The sequence below is a fragment of the Aulonocara stuartgranti genome, assembly GCF_965226115.1.
Source record: "Aulonocara stuartgranti genome assembly, chromosome: 5".
Lineage (NCBI taxonomy): Eukaryota > Metazoa > Chordata > Actinopteri > Cichliformes > Cichlidae > Aulonocara > Aulonocara stuartgranti.
The window spans coordinates 29195582-29217293 of NC_138943.1; the positions used below are offsets into that span (position 1 = coordinate 29195582).

General features: G+C 40.5%; 1 protein-coding gene across 5 annotated transcripts in view; it reads left to right on the forward strand.

Moving 5' to 3' along the window:
- The window catches only part of tafa1b (TAFA chemokine like family member 1b), a 125547-nt gene extending 106909 nt beyond the window's left edge, over positions 1-18638 (forward strand). For 3 of the 5 annotated variants that reach the window (XM_082532689.1, XM_082532692.1, XM_082532691.1), the window contains exons 4-6: positions 9845-9969; positions 12295-12386; positions 13581-14687. In XM_082532689.1, coding sequence (XP_082388815.1) covers positions 9845-9969; positions 12295-12321 — 152 coding nt within the window. In that variant the 3' untranslated portion in view covers positions 12322-12386; positions 13581-14687. Of the gene's footprint in view, positions 1-9844; positions 9970-12294; positions 12387-13580; positions 14688-17298 lie in introns of those variants that run through there. The other 2 variants (XM_082532690.1, XM_082532693.1) reach the window with 2 other exon arrangements.
- The last annotated feature ends 3074 nt before the right edge of the window (positions 18639-21712 follow it).

Consider the following 21712-nt stretch of genomic DNA (forward strand, 5'->3'; position numbering starts at 1 on the left):
TGGAATAGTTTTAACCAGCATTACTGTAATACCGGCCCAGCACCTGCCAGTATTTCTGCGTTAGGCTTTTATGGATGTTTGTACTTGTAACTGGGAGGTTTCCAGTTTCACTTGACTGGTGAAATGGAGACGCATCATAGAAAAATAGTTTGCAGCATTTATGAGAATTAATTTGAGTTTTAAAACACGTGCTGAGAATAAAAATATGGAGACCCTGGACTTTTGTTCTGCAGGTGCTGCTGTGCCAGGGTGAATTACAAATTCAGAAATTCACTAAAGCTATGATTAGAAAGCTAAACAATATTTTCTGAATAGCTAATCAAATCTTGGCTCTCTCTTTTCAGAGAGGGGCAAAGATTAATGTAGAATAATGACTATCTGAAGCTGACCTCAGGTTGTGATCAACTGTTTGCTTGTGTGCATGATTATATGAATGCATGATTGATTGGATCTTTCTTTTGTTAATAGGTGAATATTCAGGGCGCTGGAAGAGCACTGGTTAACTTAGATAAAGGGAAAAACACACAAACTCTAAATACCGGATGCCATCGCATTACAGATAGATCACGAAACGGAAAGCTGCCATTTTTGCTGTGATTCATTTTATAAAAGTCTACCAAGTGACTAACATTAACTATTCATTGAATCTAGAGACACGTATTCACATTTTGACACAGAAAGGGATCAATTCTCTTCCTCATTCGCCAAGGTGTTCAAACATTCTGCTACGTGGCAGGGACGTGTCAGCAAGTTCAATCCATCACCGAACCCGCAAACAGTGATCTGACAGATGCACTTGTAAAAAGGTCCATCGCTTCATGTTTTTCAATCAAGTCCCATTCTCAGTTGTTTGTCTATCAAAGCTAAAGACTCCAGCTTGCTACATCGCTGACATCTTGAATCAAACACCCCTCCTGTCCGTGTGTTGATTATTCGAAGACCATCTGTTATCGCTGACACCCTAATGCAGCTATTTTATGGTAATATGCGAGGATGGTTTTAATTTGTAATGGTACTTTAAATCACATTCAGCGCGTTCATCTTGTAAACAGATGGATCTGAAAATTAATGGATGGCCACCAAGGAGGATTTCGGACAGTGGCCCAGCATAAGTCTCCCCCCCCTTTCACTCCCCAACCGTCACAGAGGAGGAGTAAAGTTTGCTGATGTTGGAACAAAGGTTATACCCTCTATGCTGACGACTGCACAGAGAGCAGTTAAGTAAAACGACTGTTGGAGGTCAGTGGTCACCAGAGAGTGATGCATGGATCCCAGCCCAGAGATCCCTCTTCTCCATTGGTCAAGGTCAAAGCCAGATGTCCTGGCCGGTGCACAGCCGTGTACATGTAGTGTCTGTGTTCCCACTGGGCTTGGGACTGTCTATTTTTTCGTTGTGCTACTGGTGTAAAGACATGTCATTAAGAGCGCTTTCTGAGGTTTTCTTGAGCCATTGTTGTTCTCATACAGTGAAAAATATACTGATGGCAATAATAAATTAAAGCATGAACGTTAATAAGATGTATTTCATAGTCACTGCTCATTAAATTTTTACTTTTATTGCAAGATGAGAAGCTGTCAAGATGTTAATTAAGATTATGATAAAGTGCCTTTTTAAGAGATGGTGACTCTTCCACATCAGGTGGTCTGTGCGGTGGAATAACTATACCAATATACACTCAACAAAAATATAAACGCAACACCTTTGTTACTGCTCCCATTCCCCATGGGATGGACGTAGAGACCTAAAATTCATTCCAGATACACAATATAACCATCCCTCCCAAACAGTGGTCACAAATCAGTCCAAATGTGTGGTAGTGGGCACATCTGCCATATTGAGATAATCCATCCCACCTCACAGGTGTGCCACATCAGGATGCTGATCTGACATCATGAGTAGTGCACAGGTGTACCTCAGACTGCCCACAACAAAAGGCCACCCTGGAATGTGCAGTTTTTTGCGCTATTGGGGGTCTGGGGACCCAGAACCGGTCAGTATCTGGTGTGACCACCATTTGCCTCATGCAGTGCAACACATCGTCGCATGGAGTCTATCAGATTGTCAATTGTGGCCTGTGGAATGTTGGTCCACTCCACTTCAATGGCTGTGCGAGGTTGTTGGATATTCGTGGGAACTGGTACACGCTGTCGTATACGCCGGTCAAGCACATCCCGAACATGCTCAATGGGTGACATGTCCGGTGAGTATGCTGGCCATGCAAGAACTGGGACATTCTCAGCTGCCATCTGCCCTGAACAATGTGAACCATGATTCATCCGTGAAGCGCACACCTCTCCAGACGCCATCGAATGTGAGCATTTGCCCACACAAGTCTGTTACGGCGACGAGCTGGAGTCAGGTCAAGACCCCGATGAGGATGACGGGCATGCAGTTGAGCGTCCCTGAGACGGTTTCTGACAGTTTGTGCAGAAATTGTTTGGTTGTGCACACCAATTGTTCCAGCAGCTGTCTGGGTGGCTGGTCTCAGACGATCTTGGAGGTGAACCTGCTGGATGTGGAGGTCCTGGGCTGGTGTGGTTACACGAGGTCTGCGGTTGTGAGGCCGGTTGGATGTGCTGCCATATTCTCTGAAACGCCTGTGGAGACGGCTTATGGTTGAGAAATGAACATTCAATGCACGGGCGACAGATCTGGTTGACATTCCTGCTGTCAGCATGCCAATTGCACGCTCCCTCATTGCTTGTGGCATCTGTGGCATTTTGCTGTGAGACAAAACTGCACATTCCAGGGTGGCCTTTTGTTGTGGGCAGTCTGAGGTACACCTGTGCACTACTCATGATGTCAGATCAGCATCCTGATGTGGCACACCTGTGAGGTGGGATGGATTATCTCAATATGGCAGATGTGCCCACTACCACACATTTGGACTGATTTGTGACCACTGTTTGGGAGGGATGGTTATATTGTGTATCTGGAATGAATTTTAGGTCTCTACGTCCATCCCATGGGGAATGGGAGCAGTAACAAAGGTGTTGCATTTATATTTTTGTTGAGTGTACTTTTTACCACAGCCCTGCACCACTGCTTCAGTTTGCTGATATGCTGATATGTTTTAGCACTCTCTCTGGCTGACAAATTTATTTTGAAGCTAAAGAATGGCGAAAGATACTTAAAATTATAACTTGAAGCAGTTGTTGGTGACTGTGAATACTCCTCGTCCAAGGCTCAATGAACAGAACAGAATGGTTGAGCATGCTAGGGAGTGCAAAATAAGAAAGAGTGCCAACAACAAGGCCATGAAAAAAAATACATGCCTAAGGTGCCAGAATTATCAATGTCTATGTAGTTTGTTGGCAATTATTTTTCTAATACCTCAATCCTTACATATTATATATACATATGTAGTAGCTGATCTCAAAACAAAGGTAAAATTACATGTCCACTACATGTACATCGTTTTTAAATACATTTTTAATCCACAGCAGTGATACACCCAAAAATGGCAGCGTTCTCTCTATGTTCAATCACTGTACCTATTTCTTCACTGAAGGTTTCAATATACATTATTTTAGAGCATGATTGGCTTTCAAACAATAATCTGTTGTAAAATAAGATGCACGGATGTGAGCACAGACAATTTTTGTCTCCTTTAAAACACACATAAACACACACATAAAAGATGATTCTGACTATTGAAGGTTACACTGGAAGTTCAATATGCAGAATGATGTTTGTAATGTAACAACATGGAAATTATTGAGTGAAAGGGGTTTTTTTTTAAAGTAAAAAAAAACAGATATGAAATAGATTGTCCAAGTTCAGTATGTAAACCCGTGGGCTTTCATGTGTAGTTTCAATCAAGTTCAATCCAAAACAAGTAAGGGTCATTTTAAGTTAACGTTAGAAGAACATCAGAGAGTTCAAATGAAAAGCACAGATTTTAGCATTAAAAAGTCTTTTACAGAAGAGCTTACAATGAAGCAACTAAACAAACAAACAAACTGAAGGTGGAAGGAAAGGTCAATAATATGCATTACTTTTAGCCACCCATTTCTTTATATTGCTAGGAAAATCGGAAATGCATGTAGCAGTTTATTGATATGCAAACATACATGGAAGTAACTTAAGGCAAAAACAGAGTTTCTACAAGTCTAAGAAGCTCAGCGCTGAGGAGGCATACATGACTGATGGTTGATATACTATATTTACACCACTGATCTAAAATTTGACAAAAAACATAAAATCCAAGTAGAAAAAGTTATATTTTTCACTGTAACAACCACAAACATGTTTAATGTATATTTTTTCACCAACACGAAAGGACTGTTTTTTGTTTTGTTTTATTTATTTATTTATTTTTGGTCATAAGCAGAGAGTGCTTGCTAGCGCTGTCCTTAGACAGTAAACTGACGAAACTATTGAGGAAAAAATGCGCGTATATATTGTTTATCATGACTCTGGTTTTACGTGGCCTATCAACACTATTTAAAAACTGGTGTATATCACCTTGTTGCTTTGTCATCTTGAAGTGGTCGTGTGATTGGATTACCACGACTACTTTATTCTTCCTCAGTCAAACAGCAGCATTCATGCGATTGTTTTGCCCCTTAGCTCCAGGTGTTGTGCCAAAAAGTGATTGCCGCCCGCGGGAGCGTGCGCAGCTGCTTAAAGCTGTAGCATCCAGATTACTTACGTAGCTCAGCTACTTCCGTGCAACTGATATAAGGTGCAGTAAGCTGAAGACAACTTCAACCATCTGTTTGTTGAAAAACAGCATTTTCTTGTTAGTAATGATAACGGCATTGTAACGATAGAAATAGTAATTAGTCAGATTACTCGTTCCTGAAAAAATAACGCCGTTACTTATAATGCCGTTATTCCCATCACTGCATGTTTTACAGGTGGATGTAGACACTCACTGTTGTACCTCTCTCCTGACTTCCTCCATAAATATTGATGCCAAATTTTGATTAGTCACTCAGTCATACCTGTTGCCACTGATTTTCAGTCAGATTTTTGTGTAATTTGACATACATCAGCTTTTTCTACTTGTTTCCCTTCCTGAAGAATGGCTTCTTGATAGAAACCCCTCAGCTGAGACCATTTCTGCTGAAGCTTAACTGAACAGTAAGTAGACCAACTGAAGGGTCAGATGCATCTCTCAGACTTTCTTATATTGTTCTACTGTAGATTTTTAGTCCTGCTGCGTCATTGTTCGTCCTCTACAACTTTCATCAAAAAATTTTAAGAACCCACTGCACACCATGACAATATATGCCAGGTTTTCAGCTAATACCTCTTTACCTCTACTTGTTGTTTCAAAAACACTATTTTATACCTGTCCAACTGTTTGATCTTTGGCATTTTTCCTAGGTTCAACTAAAGAATGGAAAGAAATTGTGTGTTTTTGTGACAAGTAACAGAGTGACTAAGATACAATTTAAGTGTCTGTTACACACTAAACTGATTCAGTCCTTGAGCAAGGTGCCTTATTTATTCTTGAGTGATTCATAGATTAAGGTTAAGTAACTTAACAAGCAAACAAAAAACAGGCAAAGAAAATCTTCTAAAAATGGTACAATGAGTGAAAAAGCTGCCAATGTCAAAAGAAAACCTTTGCCCTTCAGGAAACCCAGTAAAGACCACTTTAAGAATTGCAATAAAGTCTGGCTCTTTAAACCAAAAGGCAAATAAATGATGGGTGGATAAACTGAAACTTATAGATGGATTTCAAAGTAAACCAAGTCCTCATCTCACAATGACAGGCTGGCAATTCAATCAGTTTCTTTCTGAAAATGTTCTTTAATTTGGCGAAATATAAAAAATGAGGGGTAGCTTAAGACTTTTGTACAGTACTGAAAATGAGGCCTCATATCAGTGTTACTAAATGTTCTTCAATATAATAACCATTTACAAATTAGCAAAAAAAATCATTAATAATCAACAAGTAACAAGTGCGAACAGTCAGCTAGAATTATGGCTCTTCCCTAATTATAAACACTGCATATTTTTACATTAGTCACTAATAAAGTGGACTGGTACACGCATAGCGCTTTTCTGCTCCAGCTGTGTGCTCAAACTGCTGCCTTCCACAAGCCTCATTCACCCCATAGCACTTCATTTTATTCCTTCGAACGCTTTTGTGTATGATTTACACACCCTCTCACACTCCAATAGATGCATCAGGGCCAATTTGGGGTTCAGCTTGCCCAAGGATACTTTGACATCCTCGCTGGAGGAGCCACGGTTCAAGCCACTGACCTTCTGAGCTACAGCTGCCCCTAAACGAAAGGAAAATTGAGGGATGAATAAAAAACAGAAAAACAAACTTTTTGCATTCAATGCGTTTTTTTTAGACTGCTGTATGAACAATCTACTTCATGTGGAAGCATTTCAGGGTTAGAAGAAAGTCAATTCACTGCTAAGCAGTTCTCATGTGATGCAGCTTTTTAATCTCCCACCTTGTTTTTTCTTCTTTTTATTCATCTTTCTTTTTCTGCCTTTTCCTGTTTTTTGTTTGTCTTCCTGGTTTGGTTTAAAGGAATTGATTTTTGTTTTGCCAGGCATTCCTTTACCGTTCTTCAATTTCAAGTGAACTCAGCATTCACATTGTTGGCTATAAATCCTCCTGGGTTGTTGGGGTATTGAAAAACAACTTTTTGGTTTCCTGTTCACTCTCTGGAGTGACGGGATGGGACTAGCAGAATGGTAACACCACGGCACATCATCATCACTCAGTAGAAATTATTAAACACATCTCCTCAAGTCTAGTTCTGATTTGCAACTTAATGAAGGCTTCGTGCATACTTATGATTTGACACCTAAAACAGCTCAATGTGAACATAATTAAACATGGGAAATATTTAAGACACGGAGAAAGCCAAGATAAGGAAGCACAGTTTATGGTGGACCAACATGTAATTAGTGTATAAGGTAAACAGCCACAGGGGAAGCCAAAGGGAGAATTTACAGCCGGTTAGTGGATGCTCTCGTTCCTGTATTTAGTATTCTTGGGGCTCATGGAGGGAATAAAATGAAGGAGGAGACAACATAACATGGTGAGTTTACTGAACAGCAGTGGTCCAGTCTCTCTCTGGTGTATATGTATGTGTGTGTTGGTTCACACTGAACTGTAGCACACTCTGTGCTGTGAGGGACGGCACTTTAACAGTCTTCTTCCATCAGGTAGAGACGGCATGTTGCTCATGCTCACAATTGATTGGTGGTTGGTCTGTAACCTTGGCAACACATGCTGGAGGGTAAAAAAAGTATATTTTCCAAATGGTTCAGAAAAAAAAACAAGGTTTGGAAAATTAAATGATACAGTTTTAACTCATTGTACTTACCCAATAATTTGACCTTCACGTCCTCTTTGCGTCAACAAGATAAAAGGAAAGATGCTCTTTAAAGAGTGAATTTAAGAAAGCACAGTGCATGCTGCAAAAATTCTGTTGGGACAAGAGATCACTTGTCATCTGAAAACCTGCTTTGAAGTTTTAACTTTTTCTGTCAGAAGGCTCTAACGGAGGAGTGTGAAAAACAAAAAGTTTCTTTTTTCAAACTTCATGGTTAATAAATGAATCACAGCTTGACTTTGAAAGACTGGTTTTGATTTGTGCTGGGATTTACAGTAACTTGAAGAGAGGTTCCCACTCAAATTGCAGTGGGAACCTAGAGTGGAATTTAAAAATTTAGAAGACAAAAATACTACAAAACTATATAAAATGCACAGGGAAGGATGTTACCCCGTATGCTCAACTGAATCTAAACTACAGCTTGGGCTGGTTCTGGTATTTTCTTTTATGTTTAAAAATCAATTTGATACATTCACACCCACTTGAATCAATCAGATCAAGCGAAGAACTTGTGATTTTGTTATTATTCAATAAAAGAAAAGTAAATTCCATAATTTAGCAGCCTTAGATGATGGCCATTTAAAATTCTTATTGATTGTAAGGTTAAGATTAGCATTTAGTAACCTGATTAATCCATGTATCAAAGCGTAGGCAAAGGAAGGAATAGCTGAGCCTCAGTGTAAGTTCGCGAGAACTAGAGTTGTTTGTGTAACCACCAACGACAAGCTCAAACAAAAGACATGAAGCTTCTCAGTGAAAAACCCATTTATGCAGTTTTTAATGTGTATTGCACTTGGGACAACCAGGAGGGATTTTAATGTGGAAGCGTAGAGCAAAATGAGCTATATTTGAAAATGAGTAACTGATATTTTTAGTTGTATTACATATGGCATTTTTACATATGGCAGTTTGTTGGCAAGTAGCAATGGTATAAGCACTATAATGCTCAGTGACGCAGAAGCTATGAAACACCCAGGAGGCTGGTGGTTTGCAACTATAAAAACTTATGGACTGAAGTAAGTTAATTAGAAGAAGTAACAAAGTAATTTTTTAACACTCTGTGTGAATGTGTGTGTGAATGGGTGGACGACTGGATGTGTAAAGCGCTTTGGGGTCCTTAGGGACTAGTAAAGCGCTATACAAATACAGGCCATTTACCATTTACCATAATTACTACATAAAAAGATTTGCTTGTTAGAAAGTGCATGTATGGTGCTCTTTAACATGCCATATATACTTTGGGTAAAAACAAAACATATATGTACCTACAGACAGAGAGAGAGAGAGAAAGAGGAATGGGAAAAGGGGAGGGAAAGACATCTTGTTGTGAAGATGAGAACATATTTGCTTTTGTTAAATAGCTGGAGGAAGAATTCAGTTGATGAGAGGCAATTAGTTTTGATTAAAAATGAGATTGCTCCCCTTCATGCAATGTAGCTATATCAAAACAAAATAATGATTAATTTCTGTTGGTATAAGACATTATTGTCAACAGCTAAAGTACCCATGCAGCAACAATACAATTGCTCTGAGGCCAAAGAGGAGGAAAAATATTCATTTAGAGACACTGCTGGATGTTCCTCTGGAGATGCTCGTAATATAATGTGTGGCTGCTTCTGTGTAAGTGCTCACAATTCTGCCTGTGTGGATAATTTGCACACCAAATATGTTTGTGTGGGAGTTTTCCGCATGTGCGATTCCACCCACATTTCGAATACTAATCCTTATGTTTTTAAATTGTATGTTACTATACATTTTATGCTTTCCATGCCTATTTGAAAAACACAATCTTGAAAATAACACAATTTTTTTTAATTAGTCCTTTAAACAGTGATTTATCCCCACATTTTACAAACTGAATTTGTTGCTTTTCAATGCATCCTGCTTCCATTTCTTCAAGTCTTGTCATTACCATTACTAGCCTGCAGTGCCTTTTCAAGGACTTCATTTCATTCTTAGTGAAAATTCCACTATGGTTCCACTAAGTTAGGTATGAGTAACGTACTTTGAACATGACACATGAAACAAATGCAAACAGAGAACATAATATTACATTCACAGGGGAGTGAAATGGGATTTGTGATAAATCATATGTACATACAGTACATATGTTACAGATTTAATCCCAGCAATTGTGATTTTGACACTTGACTTATTATTTAAACACTCATTTTTCCCTGTTCTCCACCTCAGCTGTGGCTGTCTTTACTTTAAAGTCACTGTCTGTCCCGCTCTGTTCTTTGTATGTGGAACTTTGCACACGGATCACACAATGAAGAGGAAACACACACAGTGAAACAAAGAGCAGAGGAGTGGAGGGAACCAGCAATAACAGCTGTACTGAAGTGAAACACATGCAGGCACAAATAAATCTTTTTCCCATTTTAGTTATTTCTTTTTCCTTCTGTATTTCATGTTTCAAGTAGAAGAGAAGTCCAGTTTATGAGTGGATGCGGGGCTGGAGGGCAGGGAACTATGTGTCTAAACTAATGCTGCTTTGTTATGTGTCTGTGCTCATCTTTCACAGCGTCCATTGTAATTGGGAAATGGTGGTGTGAGATGGAACCGTGTCTGGAGGGAGAAGAGTGTAAGACTCTGCCTGACAACTCTGGATGGATGTGCTCCTCTGGGAACAAAATCAAGACCACAAGGGTGAGAAATCACACACACTTAAGTTCAGCTGCCTACATCTGCATGCACACACATACTCTCATAATACAGAGAAGCTATTCTACGCATACTTTACACGCATGTGTTTGTCATTTCTGTGCTGCGAGTAGAAATGCACACCTAACCAACCATACGACACGGCACACTTACACCGTTTCCACACAATGCATTGCATATAGCCAGACAACTTAAAATTTAATCGTTTTTCTTGAACTTGTCAACTTCCTGCTGCTGCACACATTGAAACGCAGATTTTCAAACCCATATAAATGTGCTGAAATAGCACTGTAAAGAAATTCATCCAAAAGCTGTGCCCTCTCTATAACAAGGTTGGTTTTGTTCAGTGTAAGCAACCTATCTAATGGCCCATAGTAGTAAAAAAATAAATATAAAGCAGGTGGTAAACAAACAGGTGGGATCTGCCTCAAGCCACACTTGTCAACGGCATAAAGTTAATGGCTGCTCTGCTCCTCCACTGCTTTTTCAGCTTTGCGCACTCACTTCGATTGCAGTATGCAAAAATAATGCAGAGTTTAGTCCTCGAAGCCAGCAGTCCAGCACTGTGACAAGTTGATCACCTGATTTGTATTCACTTAATTGACCCCCTTTCTCCCTTCCAGTGCTTGGTGACAATGACTTTGAATAGCAGCAGAGGCTAATGTGATAGTAGAGAAACGGGGAACAGCCAGTGAAGGCTAGACGTCATGGGGCTTCCCAAGGTTGTTCTGTAGATTTATGTGCCAGCAAATAGACATAAAGCTTTCAAAGGGGCCCCTCACAGCCATCGCAGGCTTAAAATTTTCAGAAAGAAGTTGATCGAATGGGGTCTTGCCAGCTTGTCAAGGTAAGGTGCAGTACTTGGTTTACTCTTTAGAATGCATCTAGAAGTATCAATGCAGCCCACTGCATAATGTGAAGAAAGTCGATTTAAAATGATCTTATGAACAGTACTGTTCAAAAGTCTTGAGCAACCTGTCATTTCTTTGCATTTCACTTCAAAGGAGCCAGGTATTTAAAAATGTCTTGGGCAGGCTTTCTGACATTTCTTTTTCACTAATTCTCCAGTCCAGCCCTTATACCTGCGCTCTCTGTTTTGTGTTTTGGATGAGTCGCTTAACACTGACTCATAAATCAGCCAAATAGTATTATATGAACCGCATCTGTATTATATTATTATATTGCCACATCGCAGACAACTTAGCAAAGAACCAATTATAAATCATATCTTTAGACACTTTATGACTAGCAGCCTTTTGCAAAAGCATGTGACTTCTTCCTAATTCTTTAGTCAAAACTATGAAAAACACTTACGATAACACGGTTTAACAGGCATAGAATATTTTTGCACCAACAAGGTCATTCCCAAAGTGCTATTGTCAACATGGTGTGCATTGTGTTAAAACAATTTAGGACACCAGGCAAATAGAGGACAAACAAAGAACTGACAGGCCCAAAAAGCAGGTGAACAGTATCTAATGTCCTTAAGAAATAGGAAAAGAAATCCAGCCAAGACCTGAGAGATGCCTCTGGCTATTCAGCTGATCTACTGTCCTCTAAAGCTTCATCAGAAATGTTCAGTCTCAGTGGAAGTGTGGCTGTCAATAATCTGATCTTAATGAAGAGAAACAGGGAGAAGAGGCTGGCGTACGCCAAATTGCACAAGAACTGAACTGAAAAGTCTTACGGAGTGCTGAATCCAAATTTGGTTCAGATTATCATCAGTATGTATCAGCAATGAGCACAACAGTAAGGGTCCACAGCCATCTGTAAAACACGGTGGAGGCTCTGTCATGGTTTAGTGGTGTTGGAGATTGTTGGAATTATTAAAAGAGAAATTACCATCAGATTTTGATCTATGTTGGAATAATATCTGGAAAAGCATCTGATTGATTACAGCTTCACTTTCGAGCATGACAATGATCCCAGTCACATTGCCAGAGCAGTAAAAGGATACCTGCATAGAAACAAAATGCTTTTTTTTTTTTGTCCTAAATGTATGTTTGCAGATTTCAATAAATCATTGCACCTATTAGCTATTTTCCTAACAAAATATAAAGCAATGCAGGGTGGCTCAAGATTTTGGCACAGTAAAGTAGAGGCAGTGAATCCTATTTTATTTATTTACTCTCTTGAGATGCAGAAATCGAGTTTGTTAATTTCTGCGCACAAAAGATGGAAAAGCTATACTGTAACATGGCTTTGGTCTAATGTCAAAATCTTAAGAGAAGAGCGTAAAAAGGTCAGGCCTGAAGGTGCTTTTCTACCGAATACACACGTGTCCTTCTTTTCTTGACCCTCTCTTTGCAGAACACCCAGCCATACTCCCCTTTTTAGCTTCCGGAAGCAAAATGCAGAGGATGCGTCAACAGAAATTGAGCTGCATTCTTGCTTCTGTAAAGGTTAGTCTTTTTTTAAGCTGTTCTCTTTTTTTTTCCTTCTATGTTTTCACGTCTCTCTCACATCACTGTATGCATTTGAGTGTTGGGCAGTAGGCGTGGGACCAACTCATGTTCAATGACTTCCCATTAACCCAAATACTCAGTGCGAAATAATCAAGTGTGTGTTTACATGCCGTGCATGATTAGGCAGGCGTGACACAAATACTGATCGCACCGCCACCCACTGTAAATATTTATCACCAAGCGCAGGCAGAGCACGCATAAATAATAAGCAAGTTGCTGCAAAGTTTTTTACAGAAACTGTGGCTCGTGTATCAGTAAAATGTTTAGTGCGCAGATGGCTTAACATACATATGCATACAGCATGCTATAGCAGCGCATTCACAGAGCACTGTAGAAACACACACACACACACACACAGAGTCGGGTCCGCCTCTTAGCAGAACCTTGCTGTCTGTGATCAGTGTGTAATGGCAGGATCTGTCCTTCTTCCTTTCATTGCCTCCTTTGTTCCATGTCCTGTTTTTTGCTATCGGCCACTGTGTGGGTTTGATTACAGCGCCTTGCACCGGTCTGCCAATCCCATTAGGCACTAATCTGTGACATGCTACTTGCTCCTCCATGTGTGTGTGCTCCTAGTTGTGTATGCACGCACATGTTTGATGTGTTTGATATGTCTGTGTTTGTACGGGTACACTCATGTGTGCACAACTGAGGCTGGCGGGCAGATCTCTTCCCTTTTCGTTGTGTGGCTTCTTATCAGAGGCCACTTGATGTCCTGATCCCCCTCAGAGGGTCTTGTTGAAGCAGCTATCAGCACACAGCATAGCCCACAGGCTACATGAAAGGGCTTTTATCCTGCACTCTGCTCTCTTTTTTAATCAACATTCCTCATTCACCTGCCTCTCAGGCCAAATTGCCTCATTTGTATTTGTTCCTTTACAAGCCACCAAACTCACAACACAGCGGCGTGTTTTCTTTTTCCTAGTCATTTTGTTCCACCTAGAAGTTTTTATTTGGTTCTGAAACGCGCAAGTGAAACACAATGAGACAGGCGTGCGTACATGTACAGCCAAAGACAGGCTTCATCATCATCATCGTTCACAAAAAATTGGCATTCAAAGTAAGAAGCAAGAAGCAAAAAGCCAGTGCCTGACACCCATGTTTCTTCTTTTCTTTCCTTATGTCTTTCAGAGAGGGAGCCCTTCATTGCCTGTTCTGTATCAGCAGACAAGGCAGGCCCTATTGTTTGTGGAAGTCACAGTGAGAGCGAGGCTGGGGAGCACCTTCCAAAACACTCGCCCACCATAGATCTGCATTACCCGCTCCACTGGCTAAATAGATCAATCCATTTCTGCTCCCTCCAAACAATTACACACCTTAAAAGAGACAGGCAGAATGAGAGAGGCTGTAATCGAAGCATCTTTTCTCTTATTCATTCTTCTCCCCGCTTGATGATAGCGAGAAAAAAAATTACATCCATTTAATAACCTCATTGTTAGTGTACTAGAGTGAATATCAATATGTTGTCACTATCAAAGCGAGAATGTGATACATATCTAATACGAGCGTCATCCCGCATCCCATGAATTTGAACTTTTTCTAGTGATTTCACACTGCAGCAAACGTTTCTTATTCATCTACAGAAGTTGTTTAAACTGTATAAAGACACAATATTTCCACTAGTGTTCAGATTAGTGAGTGCAAAGCGTTACATTTAAGTGGAGCACCATCTTTCACACTTTTCAGTGTGTTCCATCTCCAGCTAGTCTGACATGATTTACTTGCTGTTCAGTGTGCCGCAAGTCCCTTATTAAAAGGAGCAGAGGGCACTTTTTCAAGCAAAATAACACACTGTGACAGGATGTAGCCCATCTGTGAGATAGCCCGAGAGCAAAAGTGACCTGCCAGCAGATGCTTCACCATCTAATTTGTCAAATCGGGAGATCGAGCTCTGAAGTTGATCAAAATGAACTCCAAACGGCCGTGCCGCATACAGTCCAGCTTCACCCAGGAATGATTCGTTCCATCTCTGAGCCTGACAACGCTTCTTTCTCCTTCAGCTTTGTATAATGTCATCACGATGACAAACAGAAAAATTATAAACTAATCATAAACAGTGCATTGTTTGAGATATCCACTTTGTTAAAGGATGAGACTCTAAGCTGACAGATGCGGTTCAGACTCCCAAAAGTGCCCAGATTGTCATCCTTATGACATATTTGTACATAGTAATGGTGAAGGAGTTCATTCCAAGTGCTGCTGATTAATTTATGTTCATTTGCTTTTCTTTATCCATTGTCAATGTCACATTAAATGGATCTTGATGTATTTTCTTGTCTGGAGTCTTCTGTTTTCAGAGGGTCCTCTTTAGTGCTATTTCAAGTGGTTTCTGAGCAAGCATGATTGATTTGTTCAGCACTAAACAAGAAAGGGGAAAGGGTAGGCTGTGTTTGCACTAAATCCTTTTGTTAAGGCAATTGTCCTTGGGTCTTTTTACTAACTGAAGTCTGAGCAAATTGCAATTTAATGCACCCAGCAAATTAGAATGCAGACACCTAAGTTGCCAGCAAAGATGGGAACAGGCAGGAAATCCTTGAGCGTTCCACTTGTGCTCGCTGCACTGTTTGCTTGAAGGGGACAAAAAAGAACAGAGGACACTTTTAGTTGCTCTTACATGCATATGTGGGTTGAAATGACGACATTTGCATACAACCCTTCTCTTCCCGCTAACAAACCTCTGGTGGATTGCATTTCAGACCGAAAGTGATCCTCAGTGGTGTAACCTGTTACTGCTTTTGTTCTGGCAGAGGTAATTTTGATATGTCACCAGACAGTAGATCATACATATGCAAATGCTGGACAGATGAGCCCAGAGAGGGGGGGGGGGAGTGTTTAAAATCATTGGGAAAAATTGAGAATCTATACAGAGAAAGAGACCCGGAGGAGGAAATATTAAATCCGAGTAGCTATTTAAAGCATACATAATAACAGCTGCGGTGAATCATTCAAAAGAGTTAAAAAGGTGACTACATCAATCCTGCTGTTCCTGTCAGACGATTTAACGACTGCATTAAAAAAAAAAATCCCTAAAACACAAATAAGTCAGTGTGATTGTTACCACTCACACGCTACTTTTTCCAGAAGTTGTATTTGCATCTTTAAGTAAAATCTATAAAATTCTCTTTACATGAAATGTTTACAATTGTGCAACTGACCGCATATAAGTTATAAAAGAAGTAAACAAAATATTAAAAAAATAGATGCTAAAATGAACATTATTTGGAATGAACAATTCTGTGTTCAGCTGACATTTTAAATATATTTTCCTTCTACTGTTAGTTTATACAGATAATGCATTAATATCTGGTATATGTTTTAAAAAGAAGACACGTTACAGATTTTCTTGAAATACTGTCAACAAAAAACAACTGTCTATATCTGCCCCAGACTAAGGTATCTGCCAGAAATGTTGCAGAGAAACCAGAAAAAAATCTTTAAATATATATTTTTTAAATACTAAATGTCCTGAAGACAAAATCCACCACTCTGCTGGGAAGAAAGGCAGAATAATGGATGATTCTTGGCTCTTGAAAATTGCATAAATGAGCTGATGTTCATTTACAACTGGTGTCAAATCGGTGTTTTGCAACAAAATTGAATTACGGCTCAAAGATGAAATAAATGGCCTGCTAAAATTCTTACTTTGCCGCTGCATTCAATTATTCTGTCAAGTCAATAACAAGTCTGTCGGTGCTATGGCTGCACTGCATTATATTTTCAGATGCACATGTTTTCGTATGGTTTCAGATATTAATCATAAGACCTCCTCATAAATGGAATGAGTGAATATAGGTGCACATTACTGTTACTGAGGAAGGACAGCTAACAAAGTCACATGGCTTGCTTACTGGCATGTACAAGTTACTGGAGCTCTGACTGTGAGTTAGAGATTACAGAGTCCAACACAGCACCCTCCATAATTAAATTCATACACCTGGTTGCCACCTGCCAAGACTGCTGGAAATGCCATGAGTGTGTTTCTTTGTTGAAGAGGATTATGGGATTTCTAATTGGCACCGCCGTGCGCGAGAAACATGATGTTTCTTTAATGTAAACTCTTAAAGCAGTAACATAAGTCAGAAATGTGATGAAACTCTTTCATGCTTTTGTTGCGACAATAAAAAGAGATTAAGGAACTCGACAACTTAACTGTTGCAGACATCGTGCGCACCGTTTTTATTGAGCTTCAGGATGAGCAGGATGCTGAAAAGCAGGACTTTCAATAGCAGTCTCAAGGCTGTACAACGGAGCATTGAAAAGTGTCCAGATCTGCAACTGGGGCTGAATAAGAGTCCCTGAACCAGAGTCATGGCGAGACAGCTCAGACTCCACAGCAGGGGCCCCCAATCCCATTTAGAAAAGCCAACGTTATTTTATCAGGTCGTTTGAAATTGGCTGGCTGACTATTAAGGTTCAAATGAAGGTGCTGCAGCAGGCTGTGAGGGGGCCTGCAAAACTGCTCAATGTTAAAGGCAAAAATATGCTAAAAATTATACCATGAAGCAGACATGCACAGCATGGAAACACACCAGGGTTTCCTATGCAAAGAATTTTGCTGATTTATCCTGGTACACATAAAAATGCCAAATAACCCTCCATCTTCAGTGTGGTTTCCAAGCATATAAGCTGTCTGTTTTTCCGTTTTCTGTCACAGCATAAATCAGGAGGTGAGACGGGGCTGTACAAAGCCTCCACAGCTCAAAAGACTCCCCTCGTTTTTTGGTTGTTTTTTTTAAACGTGCGAACGAAGCAATTCCTCGGGGTCTAATCCTCACACACTTGTATGCCTTTGTTCGATCTAAGCATATGTGTGTTTTCTCTCCTCTCCTCTTCTTCCTCTGTGTTGCAGATTCATCCCAGGACCTAACAGAGAGCTCCCATTGCAGGGCTCAGCGCCAGGCTCCTTCCCCTCATGTACCCTTTCTCTTCTCATCGAATGGACTAAAACTATTACATCCACGGCTACTGACTGGATTACCTGGGACCATAGAAAGGATATCCACCCAGATAAAAACAGCTTTGCTCGCGTGATGCCAAGGATTTGAAACCAGACTAATCCCGTGTTTGATCAATGAGCTCCATGTTGGTGACTCTCCTCTTCCACACAGCTGTGGCCAGTTTCTGACCTACTCTTCCCTCACTCTGTTTCCCTATTCAGAACTGAAGCAGCTTAGCAGGGGCTATTTAGAGGTTGTTAAAACATAATTTGAAGACGTTCTCCCCGCCCATCTGAGGGTGAACTTGTTGGCAAACTTTCATAGACCTGAACCTGAATCTGTGGAACTGAGGGCACATTGGGGGAAATTACGTCGGTTTATTTTTATTTCTGTGTGGAAAGCATTTGTATTTGACTCACTACCTGAGGCTGATCGCTTTGTTGTGGCTGCACCGAGGAAACTGTCAGCTGTTACCGCTAGAAAGGTCGATTAATGAAGACTCTCAGAGAGGCTTTAGGGTCAACCCCATGGCCTCACGCTCATCCTCCACGACGAACATTCTGACTTTTATTGGTGGGCATGCCCAGTGTAAATTCATGAGCACTTCTTTTCTTTGTATGTAAGATAATTTGTGTATATATACACATATATAAATACATTACATGTTAAGCTGACAGATCCAAGAAGCTGAAAAATATATTTACAGATTTCAAGCCCGTGTTGGAATCCTGAATAACCCTTGAACGTGAGCCAGAGGCTGTCGTCACGGTGCGGTGTGTCTAGGACTGTTCGCATTGGGGGAAAAAGCCACAACGGAATCATAAAAATAAGTTCTGCTCACTTTTGTCATTCAGCAATGTTGTTTGGTTACTCCAGAAAGCGCTTGTTGTTTCAGTAAAGCTGAGGAAAACACTGTATAGAACTGCCTCACTAAAGAAAGCAGCAACACCCACCCGTGACCTTTCCCCTCAGACACATCAGAGAAACTCTGACCATAATAGGACAATTACGTTTCTGCAGCGGAGAGTGGTCACGGGTGAGAGTGTCTGTAATGTAGATGTTCCTCTTACACACACCAGAGAGATGATTTATTCAAAGTGACAGTGAGAAAGTATTAGTCACAAAGGAGAAACATAGTTATCCCCCAGTAGCTATAAGTACATTACAGGACAGCCTTATGAGAAATAAAAATGGTTTTCTATACTGATATGCTGCCTCCCATTTCTCCATAAGGTGACTGATATTTTGAAAAATGTTCCTCTTACGACTATTTGATATGTTGTAATATGTGGGTGGAAGATCTCGTCAGAGTTTCATTTATTTTATATGTTAACATTGTGAACAGAGTTTTTGCTTGAGTAAACAAGCAATCAAGAACGGCACAGGACGGGTATGAAAATGACTTACGGGCACAGACACACTCACAAACACACACACACACATGCGGTAAACACAAACGGATCTGTGATGCTTCATTTATACAATTCCCTTGCTGGCAGAGTGGATTTATCAAAACAGAGCATTCAATTCATTCATGCAATTAGAATAAGGATTTCCAATATCAGGCCAGGCAAAATTCCAGATGATTTTCAATATCAACCTCCTCTCTCGGGAGATATTAGATTCGTTTCTTGTCCCAGTGGATGCACTAGTGTACATTCATCATTTAGGAATTTGGCTAGTTTCGTGGAGCCCGGTGCCTCGCTGAGCAGTCACAGAAGGTATGAAAAAGACAGAGACATCAATCTCCCAGTGGTCTTGCCAGAATCATGAGGGAATATAGTAAAGGAGAGAGAGAGAGACTGCTTTCTCCTCCTGAATGGGTCATTTCCGTCTTTGTTTTCTCCTATTTATTGGGATTGGCCGTCCTTAAGTCTTATTTAGCTTGTACTAAAGAAAATGAAACAGTAGAGGAGTTTGTGCATATGCACGACCTGTCTGCGGGTGCTTTTTTGTTGCCATAAACGTTTGTCTTTTTTTACACGCACATCCCTGTGTGTGTGTATTTTAGACCCAGAGTCTGGGAGAAATACATCCTGCGACGACGTACTGTGAAGATTATCCTCAAATTCGGTGCTCGTGTAGGAAATCAAGCGATTTCTCCCTTCCTACTTATGCAGTTCTAAGTGGATTTTTTTTTTGCTTAAAAGGTGCTTGGGGATCAGAAACGGAAGAGGTGCTTTTCCTTTTGCCTTTTCTCATTCTCTTTTATGCACTGCTTAGCTCTATCCAGAAATGATGGAGTCGTGCTGTGGAGGGAGGTCCTGCACCATTTTAGACAAAGCAGAAAGGAGCCCAGCATGAATAAATAAGCGGGGCCAGGTCCTCCTCCCACGCCACAGGACTGTACAATCTCAAAAGAGAGACATCCATCAAGTCCTGCCGACCTCCCACTGAGACAGGGAGACAGCCATGACCACATCACGCTGGATGGCTAATCAACGCCTGACAGCAAGGACAACCCTTTTCATGCAGCCGAGATGTGCACGCAGGATGTCGGCCAGTGTTGTTTATAAAACTTGCACTTGTAACTTCCAAGGGTATCTCAAGTAAAACCTAAACTTTTGCCCTGCATAGAAGGTAAATGCTTGGCTGCTTTTAGGAGCTTTCATAAAGAGCCTCACTCCTCTTTGACGGCACTTCTGTCTTCGCACTTTATCACATTCATATTCTTTAATCATTTTGGATAGCAACCTATAATTTGTGGAAAGGGCACACTCCTTACCTGTGGGGGCTTTGTGGCCTATAATTACAGTCATTATGGCCATGAGTCACGGTGAATATCAGCTTTATAATGATCATTCACTAGAGCTGGGCAACTAAGAGTGTTCGAAAATCATTAATGACACTAAAACTTCCCCTCAATGATAGCTATTTTCTGCAACTTTGGGCATTATTACCAGTGGCCCATTTTCTATGAAATGTAATAGCACAGTATCAGACAGAGTAGAATTAATCCTTTTAATTATTGAACTCAACAAATGGGAGCAGTGGCAGCACTGTCACAGCTAACATGTTCATCACACCTTTTTTTAAAAAGAACTTGTAGTGGTGACAAAACACAAAGTTGATACACACACACACACACACACACACACAAGCTGAAACTGATTCAACCGCATACTTTCAAGTGAAACACACCAATCCCCTGCTGTACACCATTGTTTGTAACAAATGAGCACATACTCTGATGGGTATGCAATACATCACTGTTCTAGTCCCATGACACTTAACCGTACCCACCAACCACCAATACCCTTGTCAGCCAAATGACTAGCCTGTCTATGATTGTCAGCGGCTGCCATAATGATAATTTATTTCCGTGCTCCTTTACACTTCTTCACCTTATTTCGTCTCCCATTTCAACCCAAAACGCAGCAAACTAAAATCCATCATGCTGCACATGCTGAATGGCCGAGCGTTGAGGATGACATTTCATGTCCCACAAGGGGCGCCGATGTCGTCACAGAGCAGCCTCCCTGGGAGATTTCACAGTTCACACTTTCCCATTAAACAGAGAGCATTTTTCATAGTGCTGAATCCACACAGCGGGACAGCTGTAAACACACAGTTTCTCAATTGTTTGCCACTTCTGAATAAATGACCAAGAGCCGAACTGGAAGGAGTGAGGAGTTAACTTCTTGTTCCGAGCCGCAGAGTACACGAATACGTCACATGAGTTTAGCTTGTACATCTCACAGTATTCAAAATTTAATGATTATAAAATGCAAAATAATGTTTTCATGCAGGACACAACGCAGGATGAGGACACACAGCACATCTCACAGGTTGAAAAGGCTGTTTGTTTGTGTTGAATTTGTGTTTTTTTTTTATTGCGTTATTTTTTTCATAAAATGTCCAGTGCACCACAGAGTACTATAATTCAGACCAGTAAACACGACACAGCTATTTTCTGGTGTTGGCTTCAATTACATCATACAGTAAAGAAATAAAGACATACATATCAGAGATCTATCTATCTGTCTGTCTATCTGCTAGATAGACAGACAGATGCTGCTTTGATTGCAGAGAAGATTGTACCTTGGCATTTTTAAGGAGAGGTCAGATACAATTTCATGTTGTTTGTCCACAATTGTATAGACAGTTCACAACTGGCCTGGCCCCCAGGCTGCCTGCCAGAGACAAAGCACTGTGCCGTCAGTCCAAACCTGCCCACACACACAATATCTGCAGTGAACTTATCTAAAGTTTGGATGATGGAAAGGCAAACTAGAGCATTTGTCTTGCCCACACACTGCCTGAAAAGTTTTGCCATATCATCGAGTTCATGCAATTTCCGTTTTTCTCGTTCTCCATTAAGTTACC